General features: G+C 37.8%; 1 protein-coding gene across 3 annotated transcripts in view; it reads left to right on the top strand.

The window, feature by feature from the left end:
- RARS2 (arginyl-tRNA synthetase 2, mitochondrial) overlaps window positions 1-18,318 on the top strand; it is a 98,625-nt gene that overhangs the window by 39,903 nt on the left and 40,404 nt on the right. For all 3 annotated transcript variants that reach the window (XR_014297594.1, XR_014297595.1, XM_082668665.1), the window contains exons 5-8: window positions 3,745-3,842; window positions 11,744-11,799; window positions 14,151-14,234; window positions 16,999-17,075. Coding sequence is in view for 1 of the 3 variants with exons in the window: in XM_082668665.1 (XP_082524791.1) it covers window positions 3,745-3,842; window positions 11,744-11,799; window positions 14,151-14,234; window positions 16,999-17,075 (315 nt within the window). In the remaining 2 variants the exon portion in view is untranslated. The remainder of the gene's footprint in view (window positions 1-3,744; window positions 3,843-11,743; window positions 11,800-14,150; window positions 14,235-16,998; window positions 17,076-18,318) is intronic.

The following is an 18,318-nucleotide window of genomic DNA, read 5'->3' as shown; positions in this document are numbered from 1 at the left end:
GTTAAAATATCAGAGAACTTTACTAGCTCACTGACATTCTTCTTTGTGCCTACTAATTCAATAAACTTCCTGCTTATTATTTGCCAGGAACTGCATTACTGAAATCTGAAGACAAAGTGGCATGTATCTTGCCCTCAAGGAGCTTATGATCTAAAAAAGCAAAGCATAAAAAATATTACAGTGTAATGTGTGATGGCTAGACAGTGGGATGAATCATATAATGAGGGCATGTATAAGATGCAGTCCTGGTGTAAAGAAAGGTACATGTAAATTTTTTTTTTTCCCTACTCCCTCAAAGTAAATCTGTCTCAAGGAGACGGGAGATAACCTTGAATTGGGGTGAAGATAAAGAATATACTTGGGAGATACAAGGGCAGACATTCCAGGCAGAGGGGACAGTTTGGGACAGTACAGTCAAAAACATGGCATTGTCTGGAAATCAGGAGGTGACTGAGTATGATTTGCACATAGGATGGCATGGGGGAGGATATGAAATTACACAGTATGAAAGACCTTACATGCTCTGCATAAGAGTTTCAGCTTTTTCTTCTGTCATTATTTTCCATGGTGTGTTATGTGTACCACAGGTGGCACACATGATTTTTTGGTATTTCTTACACTTATGAAATTTATTTCATTTTAATAGTTATATGTCATCAGAAAAACTAACACTTATAGCTTGTGATTTTTATGGATATTACAATGTGCCTTTCAACAAATCAATTTCCTCAAAATTAAAAGTAAAAATGATATGCATGTAAAGTAAAAACCCAGAAACTGGGAAAATCTCTTAAGTGGTAGGGAATCATTGAAGGCTTTAAACAGAACATAGACCTGATTAAATATGTATATTATATAAGAAGATAGTTAGGTGCTATTGTTTTGTTGTAGTTGTTTTTGTAGCGGTGTAGCTGACAGATGATGACAGTCTAAACCAGGGCAGAGGGGAAAATTATAATATTTGGGAGACAGCACTCACAGGGTTTGGTGATTAACAGGTGGTTAGTTCTGGAGGTTGAGGGAAAAGGGTAGATCTTAGGAACTCCTCCTAGGTTTCTGACTTGGTTAGCTGGGGGGTTCAGAGTGAAATTCGTGGAAATGAAGAACGTTGAAGGAAGAGGAGTATATTCTGTTTGAAGTGCCTGAGAGAGATGTTTAATCCTGAGTTGACTGTGTCAATCTGTAGCACAAGGTTCTGGTAGGTAAGTAGTAAAATCTTAGGACTTTACACCTAGGAGAAGTGTAAAGTAAGGAGCTAGAAGCAAGAAAGGAGCACAGGGTAGGGAGTGGGGGCAGGCAGTGGAAGAGGGGTCTTCAAAGGAAATAAAGGAAGGCAAAATTCAGTAGAATGATGTCACTACAACCAAGGAAGCTGGGTAGTTGCAAGGAGAAGGGAATAGTAATCAGCTAAAATGATGCTTGAAAGGTAGTTACCCCGGGGGAAAGCAGGAAGGGACCAGGATTAGGGCAGATGAACAAAAGGGACTCTAGACTTCAGCCTTATCTTAATTTGTTTAATTTTACGAAAAGAATGTATTCATAAAAGTAATGTATTAAACATGATTTAAGTGTTCAATTGGGTTTGGCATTTAGAATACTGATTTTGAGAGCACTTTCAGTGAAATGGTAGAGAAAACTAGCTAGTTAGCAGGTAGGTCGAATTGTCAGTGAATGGTTTGGAAGTGGAGCATGTAAGATCGTCTTTTATTAAAGTTGCTTTTTTTTTGTTTATGCCGGCGAAATCAATGAACCAAGGGTCATTTGTTAAAGAGAATTCTAACTTTCCGCTGTTAACCTTTTGTGGAGTCTACCATCTGTTACATAAAAAGGGATAGAAAGTCAAAAGGATGGGTACGCCTTAACCTTTGAATAATCTGAGTATGAATTACCTCTCATTTACATTTACCTTCCCACTTGCAATCTTCTTGTGACCCATGTTCTTGGAGTAACAAACATTTAATGGGTCCCTCATGTAGGACAGGCACTATTGTACTTGATGTCTGTATATTAGTCCTTTCTCTGTATGTCCTAATGCACAGTGTCAGTGAAGAGAATATTTTCTTTGTCCTTGGGCAAATACACACTTAGTTCTTTCATCTATTAAATGGAAAGTGTTGCCCATTTTAAGATTGTGAGGCTTAAAAGATAACAAAGAAGCATCTAGACTTGAGCCTGGCACTCTACAGATGCTTCTTAAAAGTGTTGCTTTGTTGCCTCCTACTACCTTCTCTGCCTTTTCCATTAAGTGACTGTCTTTTTTTTTTTAATTATTTATTTATGTCTTTGGTTGTGTTGGGTCTTCGTTGCTGTATGCAGGCTTTCTCTAGTTGCGTTGTTGCAGTGCGTGAGCTTCTCATTGTAGTGGCTTCTCTTGTTGCGGAGCACGGGCTCCACGGGCACGGGCTCAGTAGTTGTGGCGCACGAGCTTAGTTGCTCCGCAGTATGTGGGATCTTCCTGGACCAGGGATCAAACCCATGTCCCCTGAACTGGCACAGGGATTCTTAACCACTGTGCCACCAGGGAAGTCCCAAAGTGACTGTCTTAACCAGCTCTTATGATAGTAGAATCCTTCATGTCATAAACTACATTTTTAGGACTTCAAATACTGTGTGTGAAGCAAATATCAGTATGAGTAAATCAAAACCTATCAGTAATTTCAAAATCCTACAGTAAAAAGTAAATACATAAATAAGTGCATCATCATTGTTAGCAAAAAATGAAGTATGAATTTTGTGAACCATACAGTAATTCTATGTTATTTAACCTGGAATATGTTTTGGCAGTTTCTGTGATATCTCCTTGCTTTTTACTTATGTAGCCAAGAGGAACTTAAATTATAAATTTTTATTTATTTTCCACCATTACTGTGATCATTAGTATCACAAAAGTAGCAGCACCATGCAGAGTTAACACATAAGCTGTGGAGTGAACAAAGTTTTTGCAGTATGACCTTGGGAAAGTTACTTAACCAGTCTGAGCTTCTGTTTCCTCATTTGTAAAAATATACTCATCTCTTAGGGTTGTTGTGAGAATTAATACATATAATACATATAAAATGTTTAGTACAGTGCCTGGCACATAATATGCATTTGATAAATATTAGATGCTGGGCCTTCCCTGGTGGCGCAGTGGTTGAGAATCTGCCTGCCAATGCAGGGGACACAGATTCGAGCCCTGGTCTGGGAGGATCCCACATGCCGCGGAGCAACTAGGCCCGTGAACCACAACTACTGAGCCTGCGCGTCTGGAGCTTGTGCTCCGCAACAAGAGAGGCTGCGATAGTGAGAGGCCCGCGCACCGCAATGAAGAGTGGCCCCCACTTGCCACAACTAGAGAAAGCCCTCGCACAGAAACGAAGACCCAACACAGCCCAAAAAAAAAAAAAGAAAATATATTAGATGCTGCTTCTGGTTTTGTTGTTTCTATTTGCTGTGGGACTTTTGGCAATTACCTCTCTAAGCTTCAGTTTCTTTATCTGTAAAGTATCTACATCATTCGCTACTATAAGGATGAATAGACATGATGTATAAAAGGGCAAAGAGGCCCCGTAGATGTTAACTTGTGTTATGACTGCTCTGAGTAGCATTAGTGATAGAAGAAGGTGGTACTGCTAACAATACTATAAAATTCTCAGTTCCATAAATTAGAATGTGCAAATTAGCAATAGTTAGTTCTCAGTAACAAAATAATTAAGAAAATTGCACATTTTTTCTTCATTAAGTCCCATACCTTTTACTTTTCAGACAGTACTACAAGAAGTGATTGAAGATGGCTCAAAATATGGATTAAAAAGTGAACTTTTTTCTGGCCTTCCCCAGAAGAAGATCGTGGTTGAGTTCAGGTGAGTGCCTACCCATCATACGTGTTGGTTAATCAACTGGCTGGGCAGGTGAGTGTTTTACTGTTTTCATCTGGGATCTCAGAGAATTACACATGGAAAAATTAAAAATTAGTTAGATTATATTATTTCCTTAAAATCACAGTGAGTTGATCATTAAACCATGAATAAAAATTTTGGACTTTAATCAAAGTACCTACTGATTATTATGTTTCTTTTTTAATTATGTATTAACAGTTTTGTGGTTTTTTTTTTTTTTGGAAGACCTCGTTCTTCCTTTTAGTAGACTCCTAAAGCACAGATAATGGTTACTATCATATTAAGAATTTCAGAGTAATGTGATTATCAGAGAACAAGCTTTGTTGTGTTTATAATGTATGTATATATATTTTTAGCTTTATTGAGGTATAATTGACAAATAAAATTGTAAGATAAAGTGTACAACATGATGATTTGATATGTGTATACATTGTGAGAGGATTTCCCCCTTTGAGTTAGTAAATACATCTATCACCTCACATATTTACTTTTTGTGTATGTGTGTGAGAACATTTGTTCTACTTGCTTAGCAAATTTCAATTATACAATACAGTGTTATCAACCATAGTCACTTTGTTATACATTAGGTCCTCAGAACTTATTCGTCTTATAGCTGAATGTTTGCACCCTTTTACCAACCTCTCCTTATTTCCCCCAGCCTCCAGCCCCAGACAAGCACTTCTCCAGTCTCTGTTTCTGGGAGTTTGACTTTTTAGTCTTTAGATCCCACATATAAGTGATACCATGCAGTATTTGTCTTTCTCTGTCTGGCTCATTTTACTTAGCTTAATGCCCTACAGTTTCATCCATGTTGTTGCAAATGACAGAATTTCCTTCATTTTTAAGGCTGAATAATATTCCATTATGTATACATACCACATTTTCTTTATCCATTCATCTACTGATGGACACTTAGGTTGTTTCCATACCTTGGCTATTGTGAATAATGCTGCAGTGAACATGGGAGTACAGATTTCTCTTCAAGATAATTTGTTTCCTTTGGATATATACCCAGAAGTGGGATTGCTGGATCATGGAAAAGATTGTTTTTAAATGACTGGTTTTTATACTCAAATTATCCCAAATTAGGCTCCTTTATTCTCTTTGCATGTCCCCTTAAGCCTTGCTGTACTTTTCTTTTTGGCATAAGATGTTCCAACCTTACTCAGACCTGGAATTGTCCATGTCCCCCAAGAAGTCCTGGTTACTTTTTGTGAGGGAGGTATTTAGAAGCCAAGTTCTGGACTGTAGGAGTGCTTATTACTACTGGAACTCAATTTTTACTGATGTTACCAATTGGAATCCAACATCACAAGGTCTATTACATGTAATGCGTATTATTTAAAATTACCAGAGAAATAGCCTGATGTTTTAATGTGCCTCTAAATAGTCTTCATGATAACTTTCTTATATGCCATCAACAAAACCATCTAATCTATGACTTGCTTTTAGGTAACCAAAAAAGAAGAGGGGTCACCTTCAGGGTACAGCTGACAGGATGACAGCTCTTGAACATTGTTAGAAATATTATATTTGCCTTCCTAACAGCCAAGGAAGAGCTTCGATGAGCTGTTTTCCCACTTAGAAAGATAGAACTTGCTAGAGCCTTTGTCTTAAGTATATGTTTTTGTGGAAGATTTTTAAAAATTGACATGGCAGATATTATTTCAATAATATAATGAGTTTTCTAACTCATTATTATAATTTATGATGATAACTTAGCTAAACTTAGTTATGATTAGTACCTGGGGTAATCAGAGGTGAATGGGTTTTATGGATTCCACATTTGTACTGTCTCTGCCGCTCAGTCATGTTCTTAGAAAAAGCAGACCCTCTAAGACTGGGTAAACTCATCTGTTTATGATAAGGACTGATTGTTGAGTAAGCTAACCATTTTATGGAGCAGATGTATATTATGAATAAATCTTATGCTACCGATGCGCTCCAATCAAGATATTTAAAGTTTAGTGTAAATGTTGTTGCATCAAAAGAACAGAGAGGGACTTCTGCAGTCATCCTCACCCCAGAGAGGAACTACACTAAGGCCATCCCCCAAGGAAAGTTGCCGTCATTTCAGTCATCTCTTACATAACAAGCCACTACAAAACTTGATACAGGGATTGGCAAACTTTAGCCCATGGGCAAAATCCAGCCTGCCATGTTTTTGTAAATAAAGTTTTATTGGAATACAGGCTTGCACATTCATTTACATATTGTCACAGTGGCTACTTTCATACTCTAATGGCAGTTGAGTACAGTAGAGTTGAATAATTGAGATAGAGACCAGATGGCCTAAAATATTTACTATCTGGCTCTTCAAGAAAAAGTTTGCCACACTCCTGATTAGTGTCTTAAAACAACAACCACTTTAATGTTCATGACTCTGTAGACCAGGAAATCAGGGAGGACATAGCCTAATGATTCTTTTACTTGCCTGTGGTCACTTATGCAACTCTGGTCATCTAGACATTATACTAGGGCTAGAAATCCGGGTGGCTCATTTACTTGTCTGGCATCTCACCTGAGGGCTGGCCAGGCATCTCTCTCTCTGCATTCTCCAACAGAATAGCCAAACCTCTTTACAGAGGTGCTCAGGGCTCCAAGATAGTAAAATATCTGGTTTTGTAACAGGCACATCATCACTTCTGTCACTGTCAGCTGGTCAAAGCAAGTCACAAGATCATCCCTGATTCAGAGCAAGGGAGTAGATTACATCTCTTAATGGAGAGTGGCAAAGAATTTGTAGCCACCTTTAATTCTTTTCATTCATGTCTTTACAGTGATGCCCACCTTTAATTCTTTTCATTCATGTCTTTACAGTGATGCAGGACACATACCCTTCTCTGGGGAGGTACTTCAGAACTTGTACACTCCTTGCTCTTACCTAACCAACAGCAAAGGAAAATCAGTAGCCAAGTAGAATAATACCTGTTACTACACATTCACCCTTGAAATAGTGCCATCACAAGTTTCTTGAAACGTGAACACGTGAAAAGTTGCCACCAGTGCTCACTTTTAATGCCTTCTTCTCAATGTTCACTTCCCCTTCACCATCCCTTCTCCCCAGCCAAGCTCAAAATACCAAGACCTTAGTCTTTCTTGCTCACTGATTCTTTGGCTTTTCTCCAAAGTTTGTGTTTCCCATATAATGCTCTTTTTTGTTTATGCTTATGTCTAAAAATAACATGTTCTATTTGAGTTGTAGTCTATAGGCTTTTTGAAGGGCAGTTTATTTGCTTATGGATTTGCCTCTCTCAACGTTTTTCTAAAGCAGTTAAGGAAAGCTGGAACTTAAATGAGCATCTGAATGCTGATGAAAGCAGAGTCCATTTCCCAGCAGCCATCTTTGCTCTCTGTTATTTTTCATCTGGCATTGCTGTGGGACGATAGCTGCTTTCTCCCTTAGAAGTTTTCCAGTTGCTGTGGCGCTTATCATTGTGGTTTCAAAGTAGAGACAAACAGGTAGAGGAGAGGGTAAAAACTGATAGAAAACATTGTTCTTGAATTTGTCCTGAAAATGAGAGAGGTGGGAGGAGAGAATTTCTTTAACTACATAGTTTCTCTAATAGACCAGGCAACTTTCCCCTCAAAGCAAGAGATAGAATCACTGTGTTCAAGAAACTTGCCCCTTATATTGAGATGATGATGGTGATGATAGGTCAAGGAACCTGCTCATAGTCACAGAGCTAACGCCGAATCCTGTATCCTTAACCTTTCCTGCCTCCCTGATATATTGATATGTGGTTGGTTTCCCTATATTTTGTCTGATCCAGGAGCAGTGTGATAAAGTGCCAGCGTAGATGACTGTCCCCGCTGGGCTTGGGCTCCACGTGGTAGGTAGAGTAAGAATTGAAGCTAACTACTGTTGCCTCTCTCCTCTCTACAGAGTCAGCCTTTCCTATTTTGTTCAAATCAAATCTGCAGGAGCACAGTCAGCAGTGGTAGCCTTTCCTCTTCTTTCGTCAACACAATCTTCCCCACTCCCTGCTGTTCCCCAGTGTGAAGTGTTCTCAAAAAACAAATTGAGGACCTCTGGTAATATGGAAGTCCAGGAGATCAGGGTACCAATTTTCACTTAGTAACTGATTCAGTCATCTTGGATGGGACAGTTTATTTCTCTAGTCTCTTTTCTTGTATGGAAAATAAGAGTAATATTATCTCTTTTCTTACAAGATTGAGGAAATTACATGAAAGATTTTTTTTTTAATTTCCAGTAAAGTGTCCAAATTGTATTCATAGTAGTTACTTTGATTGCCAAAGGAATTGAATTTGTATTTTCCGTATCATTATATTCCCTTCCGAGCAGGAATGTAGAGAATGGCAAATTGATGATTTCAAGGGAGGTTTTGTGAAGCCCTAGATAGACTCAGTTCTTCTAATTCTAAAGAAAAAGTACAAAAGCTATGGCCAACAGGCACATGAAAAGATGCTCAGCATGGGGGGCTTCCCTGATGGCACAGCGGTTAAGAATCCGCCTGCCAATACAGGGGACATGGGTTCGAGCCCTGGTCCTGGAAGATCCCACGTGCCACAGAGCAACTAAGCCCGTGTGCCACAACTACTGAGCCTGCGCTCTAGAGCCCGCGAGCCACAACTACTGAGCCTGAGAGCCCCAACTACTGAAGCCCGCGTGCCTAGAGCCCGTGCTCTGCAACAAGAGAAGCCACCGCAGTGAGAAGCCCGCACACAGCAATGAAGAGTAGCCCCCGCTCGCCACAACTAGAGAAAGCCCGTGCACAGCAACAGAGACCCAATGCAGACATAAATAAATAAATTTATTTTTTAAAAAAAAGCTCAACATGGCTAATCATTAGAGAAATGCAAATCAAAACCACAGGGAGATATCACCTCACACCTCAGAACAGGTATCATCAAAAAGACCACAAATAACAAATGTTGGCAAAAATGTGAGAAAAGGGAAACCTCGTGCACTGTTGGTGAGAATGTAAATTGATGCAGCCACTGTGGAAAACAGTATGGAGGTTCCTCAAAAAGCTAAAAATGGAGCTACCATATGATCCAGCAATATCACTCCTGGGTATACATCTGAAGAAAATGAAAACACTAATTCGAAAAGATACATGCACCCCAATGTTCATAGCAGCATTATTGAACTAGGCAAGATATGGAAGTAGGCAAGATATGGAAGCAGCCTAAGTATTATCAACAGATGACTGGATAAAGAAGACACACGTGTGTGCGCACACACACAATGGAATACTACTCAGCCATAAAAAGAATGAAATTTTGCCATTTACAGCAACATGGATGGACTTGGAGGGCATTGTGTTAAGTGAAATAAGTCAGACAGAAAAAGACAAGTACTGTATGTTATTATTTATATGTGGAACCTAAAACATAGACTAATGAATATAACAAAAAAGAAACAGACTCACAGATACAGAGCACAAACTTGTGGTTACCAGTGGGGAGAGGGAAGTGGGGAGGGGCAAGGTAGAGGTAGGGGAGTAAGACGTACAAACTATGATGGATAAAATAAGCTACAAGGATATATTGTACAGCACAGGGACTATAGCCAACATTTTATAATAACTATAAATGGAGTATAATCTTTCAAAGTTGTGATTCACTGTTGTATGCCTGGAACTTCTATAATGTAAATCAACTATACTCAGTTTTTTAAAACAATGCAAAAGCTATGAGAAAGCTTTTTTATTATTATTAGACAGATAATATAAATACCTAGTTTTTAAAAATTCAAAGATTACAGACAGGTATTCAGTAAGAAGGATGTGTACTCCCTAACCTAGTTTCCCAGTTCTCTCCATACGGGCATTCACCAATACCAGTTTCTTGCTTACCCACCTAGAGATATTCTTTGCATTTGTAAACAGATCACACACATTATATGCTGTTCTTTACCTTGCTTTTTTCTTTAAACAATGTAGCTTACATTCCTCTAATATCAGTACATCCAGGGCTGGCTTATTTTTATTGTTTCGTAGTATTCTGTTGTCTGGAGATTTTTTTAATCAGCTTTATTGAGGTAAAATTACATACAGTACAATACAGTTCACCATATTTCAACATGTAATTTGATGAGTTTTTTCAAAGATGTCCAGGTCTCATCACCACCACTGCGATTAGGATATCTAACAGTTTCTCTGTCTTTTTTTTTTTTTTAACCTTCATCTGTATTACTCTCTTTTATTCTGCTTACTTTGGATTTGGTTTGAGCCTCCCTTTCTAGTTTCTTATAGGAGCGCCTTAGGTCATTGATTTGAAACCTTTCTTCTTTTCTAATATAAACATTTCATGGTATAGATTGTTCTGCTTTAGCTACATCTCCCGAATTTGCTAGTAAGGCAGTTCTAAGAGTCACCCTGTTGGCTGACGTTCTCATAGGGATCACAGTCCTTCACTGTCCTGTTGTTTAGTTTCATAAAACCAGTGTTTTATATATCTTTCTTGTTTGCTGGTTGTTTTAACCCTATTGAAGAACATTTGCTTTCTTTCTAAATAATGATTAAATGAGTATCCTTATAGTTTCATGACTTCACAATTGTGCACAGGTATCTGTAGGATCAAGTTTTTAAATGGTAATACCCTTAAAAGGGGAAATATTGATAACAAGGCTTTGGAGACAGACCAAGATTAAGCTCTGTTTTTACCACTTTTCTTTTTTAATATAAATTTATTTATTTTTATTTCTGGTGCATTGGGTCTTCTTTGCTGCACGCGGGCTTTCTCTAGTTGCAGTGAGTGGGAGCTACTCTTGGTTGGGGTGCACAGGCTTCTCATTGCGGTGGCTTCTCTTGTTGCAGAGCACAGGCTCTAGGCACCTCGGCTTCAGTAGTTGTGGCGTGCAGCCTCTAGAGCTCAGGTTCAGTAGCTGTGGCGCACGGGCTTAGTTGCTCCATGGCATGTGGGGTCTTCCTGGACCAGGGATCTAACCTGTGTCCCCTGAATTGGCAGGCGGTTTCTTAACCACTGTGCCACCAGGGAAGTCCCTTTACCAATTTTAACCAGCTGTGTTCTAGTTAATATATCTTTTTTTAATATTGAAAAACTTACGAAATTTTCAAACATACACAAAATAGAGGAAAGGTATGTTAAGTCCCATAGGCTCATCACCCAGGTTCAAGAGTCCTCAAGATATTGCCAAATTGGCTTCATTATCTTTTTTCCTTTTTGTATCTCAAGTCCCTCATCACAAATATGAGAGTACCTTACATCACAGCTCTTCTGAGCATTAACTGAATTAATGCATGTAAAGTATGTCAAACTGTGTCTGTCAGATAGTGAGTGTGCTCTAGAAGCATTTGCTATTGTTAAATTATTGATTACAACCTCTCAACCACCAAGAGTAATAAATGTGTTGCTTGAGAATTTGGAGTGGCAAATCCTATTGCTGGTTATCCTGGGAAGCTTTATATATAAATAGTTCTATATTTTTGTTTTAATTTCTGATACAATAAATATTGATAGATATTACTCATATAAACAAAATTTCTTTGGGGTCCCCAGTAATTTTTAAGAAGTTAAAGAACTGAGAAGTAGTGCACTAAACTTAATTTCTAATAATGTACATTGTTTGTATCACAACATATCTCTGAATTTCCTCATCTTTTTATCAGTCCTCAAATGTACCTGCTTCATAAGTGTGCCACTTCTGTGTATGTTATGTGACTACCTCATGAGTCAGAGGATCACTTTCACTAAGGATGGTTCTTTCTGACATCTAATTTATCTTTGCTCTAAATGTCTAGTCTTTAGCTATCTTTGCCCTAAATTACCAAAGGCTTTAGTCCACAATTGTATTAAACTATGGAGCTATGACCTAGTTCATTTTAGAACTCTTGTTCTTAGAACAGAAAAAGTAAACTTTTGCAATTATCTTGCAGTTCACCTAATGTTGCCAAAAAATTCCATGTTGGACATTTGCGTTCTACCATCATAGGTAAGTGTCATTGGTTTCACAGAAAATACTGAGCATGCCTTTCGGGGCTGTATTTGGTGATACAGTCTAATGGTTTAAGGCTTAAGTAACAAAAGGACAAAAAACAAAGAAGTTGAAATTTATATGAGCTTAATGCTAATTAAATATCACCAAAAAAATGGAAAAAATTGGTTTAGAAATAGCAAAAAATTTGTTTCAAAACCAAAAGATTAACTCAGAAACCAGGTTTAACTGGTATGTATGTTTTGATTTTAACTTGTTAAAAATATGTATGCATATGAAGAAGAACTGAAAGATGCTGAAATGAAAACAGTTATATGGGATTGATAGTCATCCTCCCAATTTTTTTGTTCATATTTGTTATATAAAAGAAACTCAGTCTCCGTCATGTGAGTACTAACTGGAGTTTTCAAGACTGAAAATTGAAACAAGACTATCCTAATAAAGAGAAATTACTATAGTGTTGTACTTCTTGGCTGTAATGCTTCAGTGTATAATAGGCTTATGGTTTCCATTTACTTAAAGCATGACATTGTGTAGCAGCCCAATCTTAAAGCTGCAGTTAGAATTGTATAATATGAGAATTGGAAGGGATTTTGGAGTTTATCTCATGTAATCTGTCTTCCAGTATAGAAATCTGTCTTTTGCATGCTTACAAGAAAGTCATTTATTCCGTACTGGAATACTTTAAAGACTTGGAGAAATCAGTATTTGTGGCATAGATTGTTACGGCACTAGTCAGCTCTCATTGTTAAAAAGTTCTCAAGCAGCATTTTAAGAGAGGAAATGACAGGACTTGATGAAAAAGAATATAAGAAATACAATGTATAAGAAAAGCTGTTGTCTTACATGAGTAAGTCAAAAGCATAGGGTTGAACATGATAGTTGTTTGACAGTTGTTAAGGGAAATATTTGAACCAGGAAGAGATAATTATTGAAACTTACCATGTTAAGTGTTTTCATGTATTATCTCAACTAGTTTCACAATAGCCCGGTTTATTAAGTACTGCTGATTATAGATGAGGAAACTCAGATACCAAAAGTAACTTTCCCGAAATCACACAGCTAGTAAGTATTGCAGCCAGGATTTGAAATTAGGCAGTCTAATTCCAAAAGCCTAGGTTCAGACATTTAGTTGGACTTATAAGATACTAAGGTGCTAAGAAAAATAGGAATATAGTCTGAGTACCAGCTGCAAAAGGTGAATCCTGTTGCTGAGACCATATACCTTGGGAAAATCTAGAAGTAGGGAAACTGGAGAAGTAGCTGTAGTACTTTGTCAGCTGTGCATATTGGCGAGGGGTTATTTGCAGAAAACTAGATCCACTCTAGTAAAAGCAGGAAGGAATTTACTATGGGATATCGAATAGTTTGCAAAGTTGTTGGGAGTGCTGAAGAAGCTTTGGATTAAGCTGACATAGATGACTCACAAAACTATACCATAGAACTTGATCATCAAGGGAGATTCTGCCTTTTCTGCGATCACTGCCACTGCCACAGTCAGGAAACTGCCACTACTCCTGCCATGCCTTCTAGAATTCAAACTAGCAAAAGAGGCCACCCATACCCTATCTTTTACTTCCCTTGGAGGTTAGATGACAGGACACTAGGACCTCTAGTAGTGATGCCACTAAAAAACAAAGTCTCCGCTACTGTGCTTGTCAGAAAAAATAAAGGTAGCTCCCTTTCCACCTCATTTCTGCCTTCTAGATCACGTACAAAGTGTATCAAATTGCCCAGACCTAAATGACTTCTGGAACCCTAACTGCCAGAGATTCTGGGGAGTGTTATTTTTAGCTTTCCAGCCTCTGCAGTATGTGAGGGCACACAGAAGGAGAGTGGAATAGAGGTCAAATGTCAAACCAGCATCAGCAGTACAGGAAGGTGGAGGCCTTGGACTGCTATGTGCTGTTAGTTAGGGAGCAACATGAGAGGATGGACTTCATGATGGAAAGAAGGTGGAATGGGCTACTTAGAAAAAGAAAAATCGGTATGGCTAGGTTCTTTAGGACATAGCCAAATTATATATTTCTTTTTTAACTACTGAGATTCTGTTATTTTCTGTCCTTGGAATTGACTTGGAATCGCAATTACTTGAACATGTGTTCCTAACCCCCATTAATGTTGTTGAAAATTGTGAGGTTCTTTAGAATAACTACCTCCTCCAAAATAATTCCTTACTCCCTTTCCATAACGTAGATGAAAACACAATAATGAATGTTTTAGTAAAAAGAAATTGTTAGTAAATTTTGCCAAAAGAATTTTCTGTGTTATGCTTTGATATTAGAGAAGCACATGGTTCTTATACCAAAATGGATAATGAGAAACTGTGTATTTTATTGATTTACTAGGAAATTTTATAGCAAATCTCAAAGAAGCTTTAGGACATCAAGTAACAAGAATAAATTATCTTGGGGATTGGGGCATGCAGTTTGGTAAGTAAATCTGAGGCTTTATTTTTCATATCGTTAAGTTTAATTTCTTTTAATATCTCATTACTTAATCACCTGGACAGAATACAGGCAGAATTCCATTGGATGAAGTAGTGCCTCCTACCTGCTTTTTTCCCCTAATGGCTCTTTTGCATAAATCTTATATATTACTTATTAGAGTAATTCTCACCATACAAGTAAGTTTTCGGGAAGGAAGCTTCATACAATCAGAACGAGACCTGATAAATACAGACTTTTTTGGTTTTATTAAAGAAAAGTAGCTTACATTGGTTAGTTAAATGTAGAAGTATGTATTAGAGAAAAAGTAAGCCTAGGTATACACCCTTCTCAACCACAGCCCTGCCATTTTTAAAACTAGTGAAGTCCAGCCTCCCTGGTCCATCCTACATGAAATGTTGTACCCTGGGCCGGTGGTGTAAAGGAAGGACAAACTGGGATACTTTGGCTTCCCCTTAAATTGTACAAGTGGCAGAGGGGGGCGGTGAGGGTGAGGGTCAAAAAGAAAAGAGAGAAAGAGAAGAGTGAGACCCAAACAGTTCAGTGCCACAGATTATCTCTGATGTCATGAGTTTACTCAGAACCATTCGTAGCTCATATACTGCAGTAATCAGGGTGTGGAAGGACGGGATAAATGAAGTTGCTATGGTAGTGAAGGACTGGTAGCATGTGAAATGTGAACTTTTTATTAAAATCTCTGGCAGCTACCAGGTGCCTTTTAAGATTCAGCCCTAGTGTCACCTCTGAAAAGCATTCTGACAGCCAGACACACCCTTGCCCACTTTCTCACATCACCAAGTTCCTAGTACCCAGCTCTACTCAAATAGGCTTCTCTCTTACTGAATTCTTTTGTGTGCTTCTCTCCTCTGCTAGGTGAAATGTTCCATGAAAGCATGGGCTGTGTCTTACTTATTTTTGTATCCGTAGTGCTTGGCACTTAAGAGGCACTCAGAATGATGAATGAATCTGTCTTGGGAAGTATTTCACAATACTACTCCAAAAGAAAGGCTGCGTAACATTTTAAAGCTTCTATAAAGTGCAGTGTGCACTGCCAGTTCTGAAGTTCACTGATACTATTATGTTCCATATCTAGTGAAATGAAATCAGTTTCCGGAAGACAGATTTATCGTGACCTTCTCTTATGAATATTATCCTTTCAGTTAGAATCCTTTTTAGACCCTAAAAAGGGTACAACTTGAACCTAATAACAGTGCCCTTACTATTCACTGTGGAGGAACAGAAAACATGCCCTGCATTTTATAAACCCACCTGCAGTTCACAGTGGTTTGGGCTCTAGGCTAAACAGTCAGATTTAATAGATGGCATCCTCTTTATATCAGTTTGGCCTATTCAGGCATTTCACAGCCATTAGCAAATATGTGATTATGATATTCATTACATTTTAGCTGCAGGATTTTATTGTAGTGGTTTTTTCCTAAAGGACTACTATGGTTAATGATCTGTCAACATTTCCATTATAACCATCATTGTTGAAGAGTTTTAATTTTGGCTGTTCAGCTATCCCCTATTAAAAGTTGGCAGACAGTTCCTAAGTACAGAATTAGTTTCTGAAAATGTATTAGGTTGAATGTTAAATGGAATTGGCCTTTACTTTTCCTATTTCTGTTTTTTAGAACACTCTTTCCACACCCTACTCCCAAGACCCTGAATCATAATCACATTTGCTTTTGCTTGAAAGTGAATAGTGCTGGTATATGTTTTAGTCATCCTTCTAGCTCCTGTCTAAGCCCCAAAGATTGTCTACCCCGTGTTTAGTAACATCCCACTTTCTGCTGAGCCTACATAGAAAAATGTACATCAACAAGGCCCAGTAGTGGCAATTGCTCCTTTAGATCTGAAGCTAGGTAACTGATACAGTTGTAGAAACAGATTAGTTTTTAAAGTAATTGCACTACCTGTAAATTACTCTTGGCCCAGGCTGCATCTGTCCTTTCATCCAAAATTGTGGTCATCTTTTAGCAAAATATATTAAGAGTATAAATATTCACAGTCCATACTAAGAATTTTCATTGTAGCTTACAAACCTCAATTATTATTTTTTTTAAAAGGTTGAAATTAATACCTTCCCTGAACTCTGAACTTATCATCAAAGACTAAAAGAAAAAAAAATTGGCAAATAAAAGACAATCAAAGCAGATTGGCCAGATCAAAGCATTATGTCTCTTGGTCACCTTGAATGGGAGAAGTAATCAGGGCTGTTTCAAGTTTTATCTTCAGTTATTTAAGAACTAATATTGTAACACTAAGCTAATCCTACCTTGTTTTATTTTCACACCTACAAGTTTAAAAAGTAAGATTTGAAAACACTTCCCATCAGTTTCTTTTCACAGATTTTGAGTGTCTAGTGCCTGGCATCACGATGTCCTTCCACAGAGTAGCTGCTCAATAAATGCTTGTTTTATTAGTGTCTTGTAGGGAGGTGCTGGGCACCGTTAGCATAAAGATAATTTAGTCCCAGCCTCTGCCTTGGATGAGCTCATAGTCTTTTGGTTTCTGTGGAACTAATTTCAGTGAGCTCTTCAATATATTGAATTTATGATTCAATATATTGAATTTGACTTGTGTCAGTTTATGAGGTAGCAGAACGTGATAGTGTGTGTTTTGCAATATTTTCAGGATGCATAATTATGAGAGGTTAATCTTTTTATAGAACTGTACCTGTTCCCTGCCATGACTGTTCTCTACTGTTCGATTGTATAATCTTTTCATTTACGGATTACTGTGCTAGGTCTTTTGGGAACTGGCTTCCAGCTGTTTGGCTATGAAGAAAAACTCCAGTCCAATCCTTTACAGCATCTCTTTGAAGTAAGTTGGCAAGAAACAATGTTCGAAAATGCTTCAGCTTCTTTTTTCAGAGTACAGTGCAGCTTCATAACATATTTTTAATCCCAGAGGTTTAAAAAAAAGAAACCAAAAAACTGTTCCTTAAAACAAGGACCCAAAACAATTGAAAATGTTGCTTATATTTTACTAGGGAGTTCCTTTCATTTTCAAATCCAGGTGTTTCTTTTATTAGTATTTTAGTTGATTTGGGACAGTATTTCTCCAGGTATAGAAACTTCTTAGCATAAACACACAGAATAACATATTCAGCATAGAACTCTTTCAGTTTTTATTAGTTATGTACTGTAGTTTTCTTCATGGTAATAAGTATAATTCATTTAACCTTGAGAAGACATGAGTGTATACTTTTTTGCTCTTGTTCTGATGTGGGGGAAGGCACACGTGTTTCTCTGAATTTGTGTGCACTTTTTTCATTTTTCTTTAAGCTCCTTTTCCTGCCTTTTGCCCAATGTGAACTTCTTTCTATTGTATCTCATTTAGTCCGTTGGATACTCTGCTTTTCTGTCCTCAGTCCTTCCTGGAGTTCATTAATAAAGCCTTTCCTGTCCAATTAATCTCAAGGGATGTGTTTCCTTTTCATTGTCCCAGTTGTTATCTCTGCTGCTTCTAGGCCTGACAAGAAGGAACACAGATACTATGTCAGCCACGCTGGTGACATACGGGGGATCAGACTAAGAATGTGTATGAGGAAAAGCACTTGCCAAACAGTGTTTTACTTCTCTAGCCAGAGCCACAGAGAGCACTTCATTGTTTTCCTTTTTGTTAAATTGTTTTTCTCCTGCAGCTGGCTTTGTATCAATAGCTAAATTAACAAAACACGTTCTGATTCTTAAAGACCTTTAAAGGTGTGTGATTTCCTCCTGAGTCTTTGCCTTCACTCTCACTGTAAATGCCTACATTTTGATTTATACTATTAACCAAAAGATTTTTTTTTCTCTTTCCCATTAAGAGTTTTATTGATAGTCAAGAGTTTAAAAATTAATAATTCTTTACGGTCGTCTATAAAGCCTGCCACCTTAGTGCCTGGAATTTTTACTGTATTATTTTTTAAAACTTTGAATAATCGTGAGTATTTTTTACCACGAGGTTAGTGAACCTTTCGTCAGATCCAGGCCCCAGAGACAACCCATGGTGCAGGAAATACAAATACCCACTTGGAGACCTTCTGCCATTGAGAGAACATTTTTAAGAATTTAGAGTACAG

The sequence above is a fragment of the Grampus griseus genome (assembly GCF_964374135.1).
Source record: "Grampus griseus genome assembly, chromosome: 13".
NCBI lineage: Eukaryota > Metazoa > Chordata > Mammalia > Artiodactyla > Delphinidae > Grampus > Grampus griseus.
This window is presented reverse-complemented; position numbering and strand designations above follow the sequence as displayed.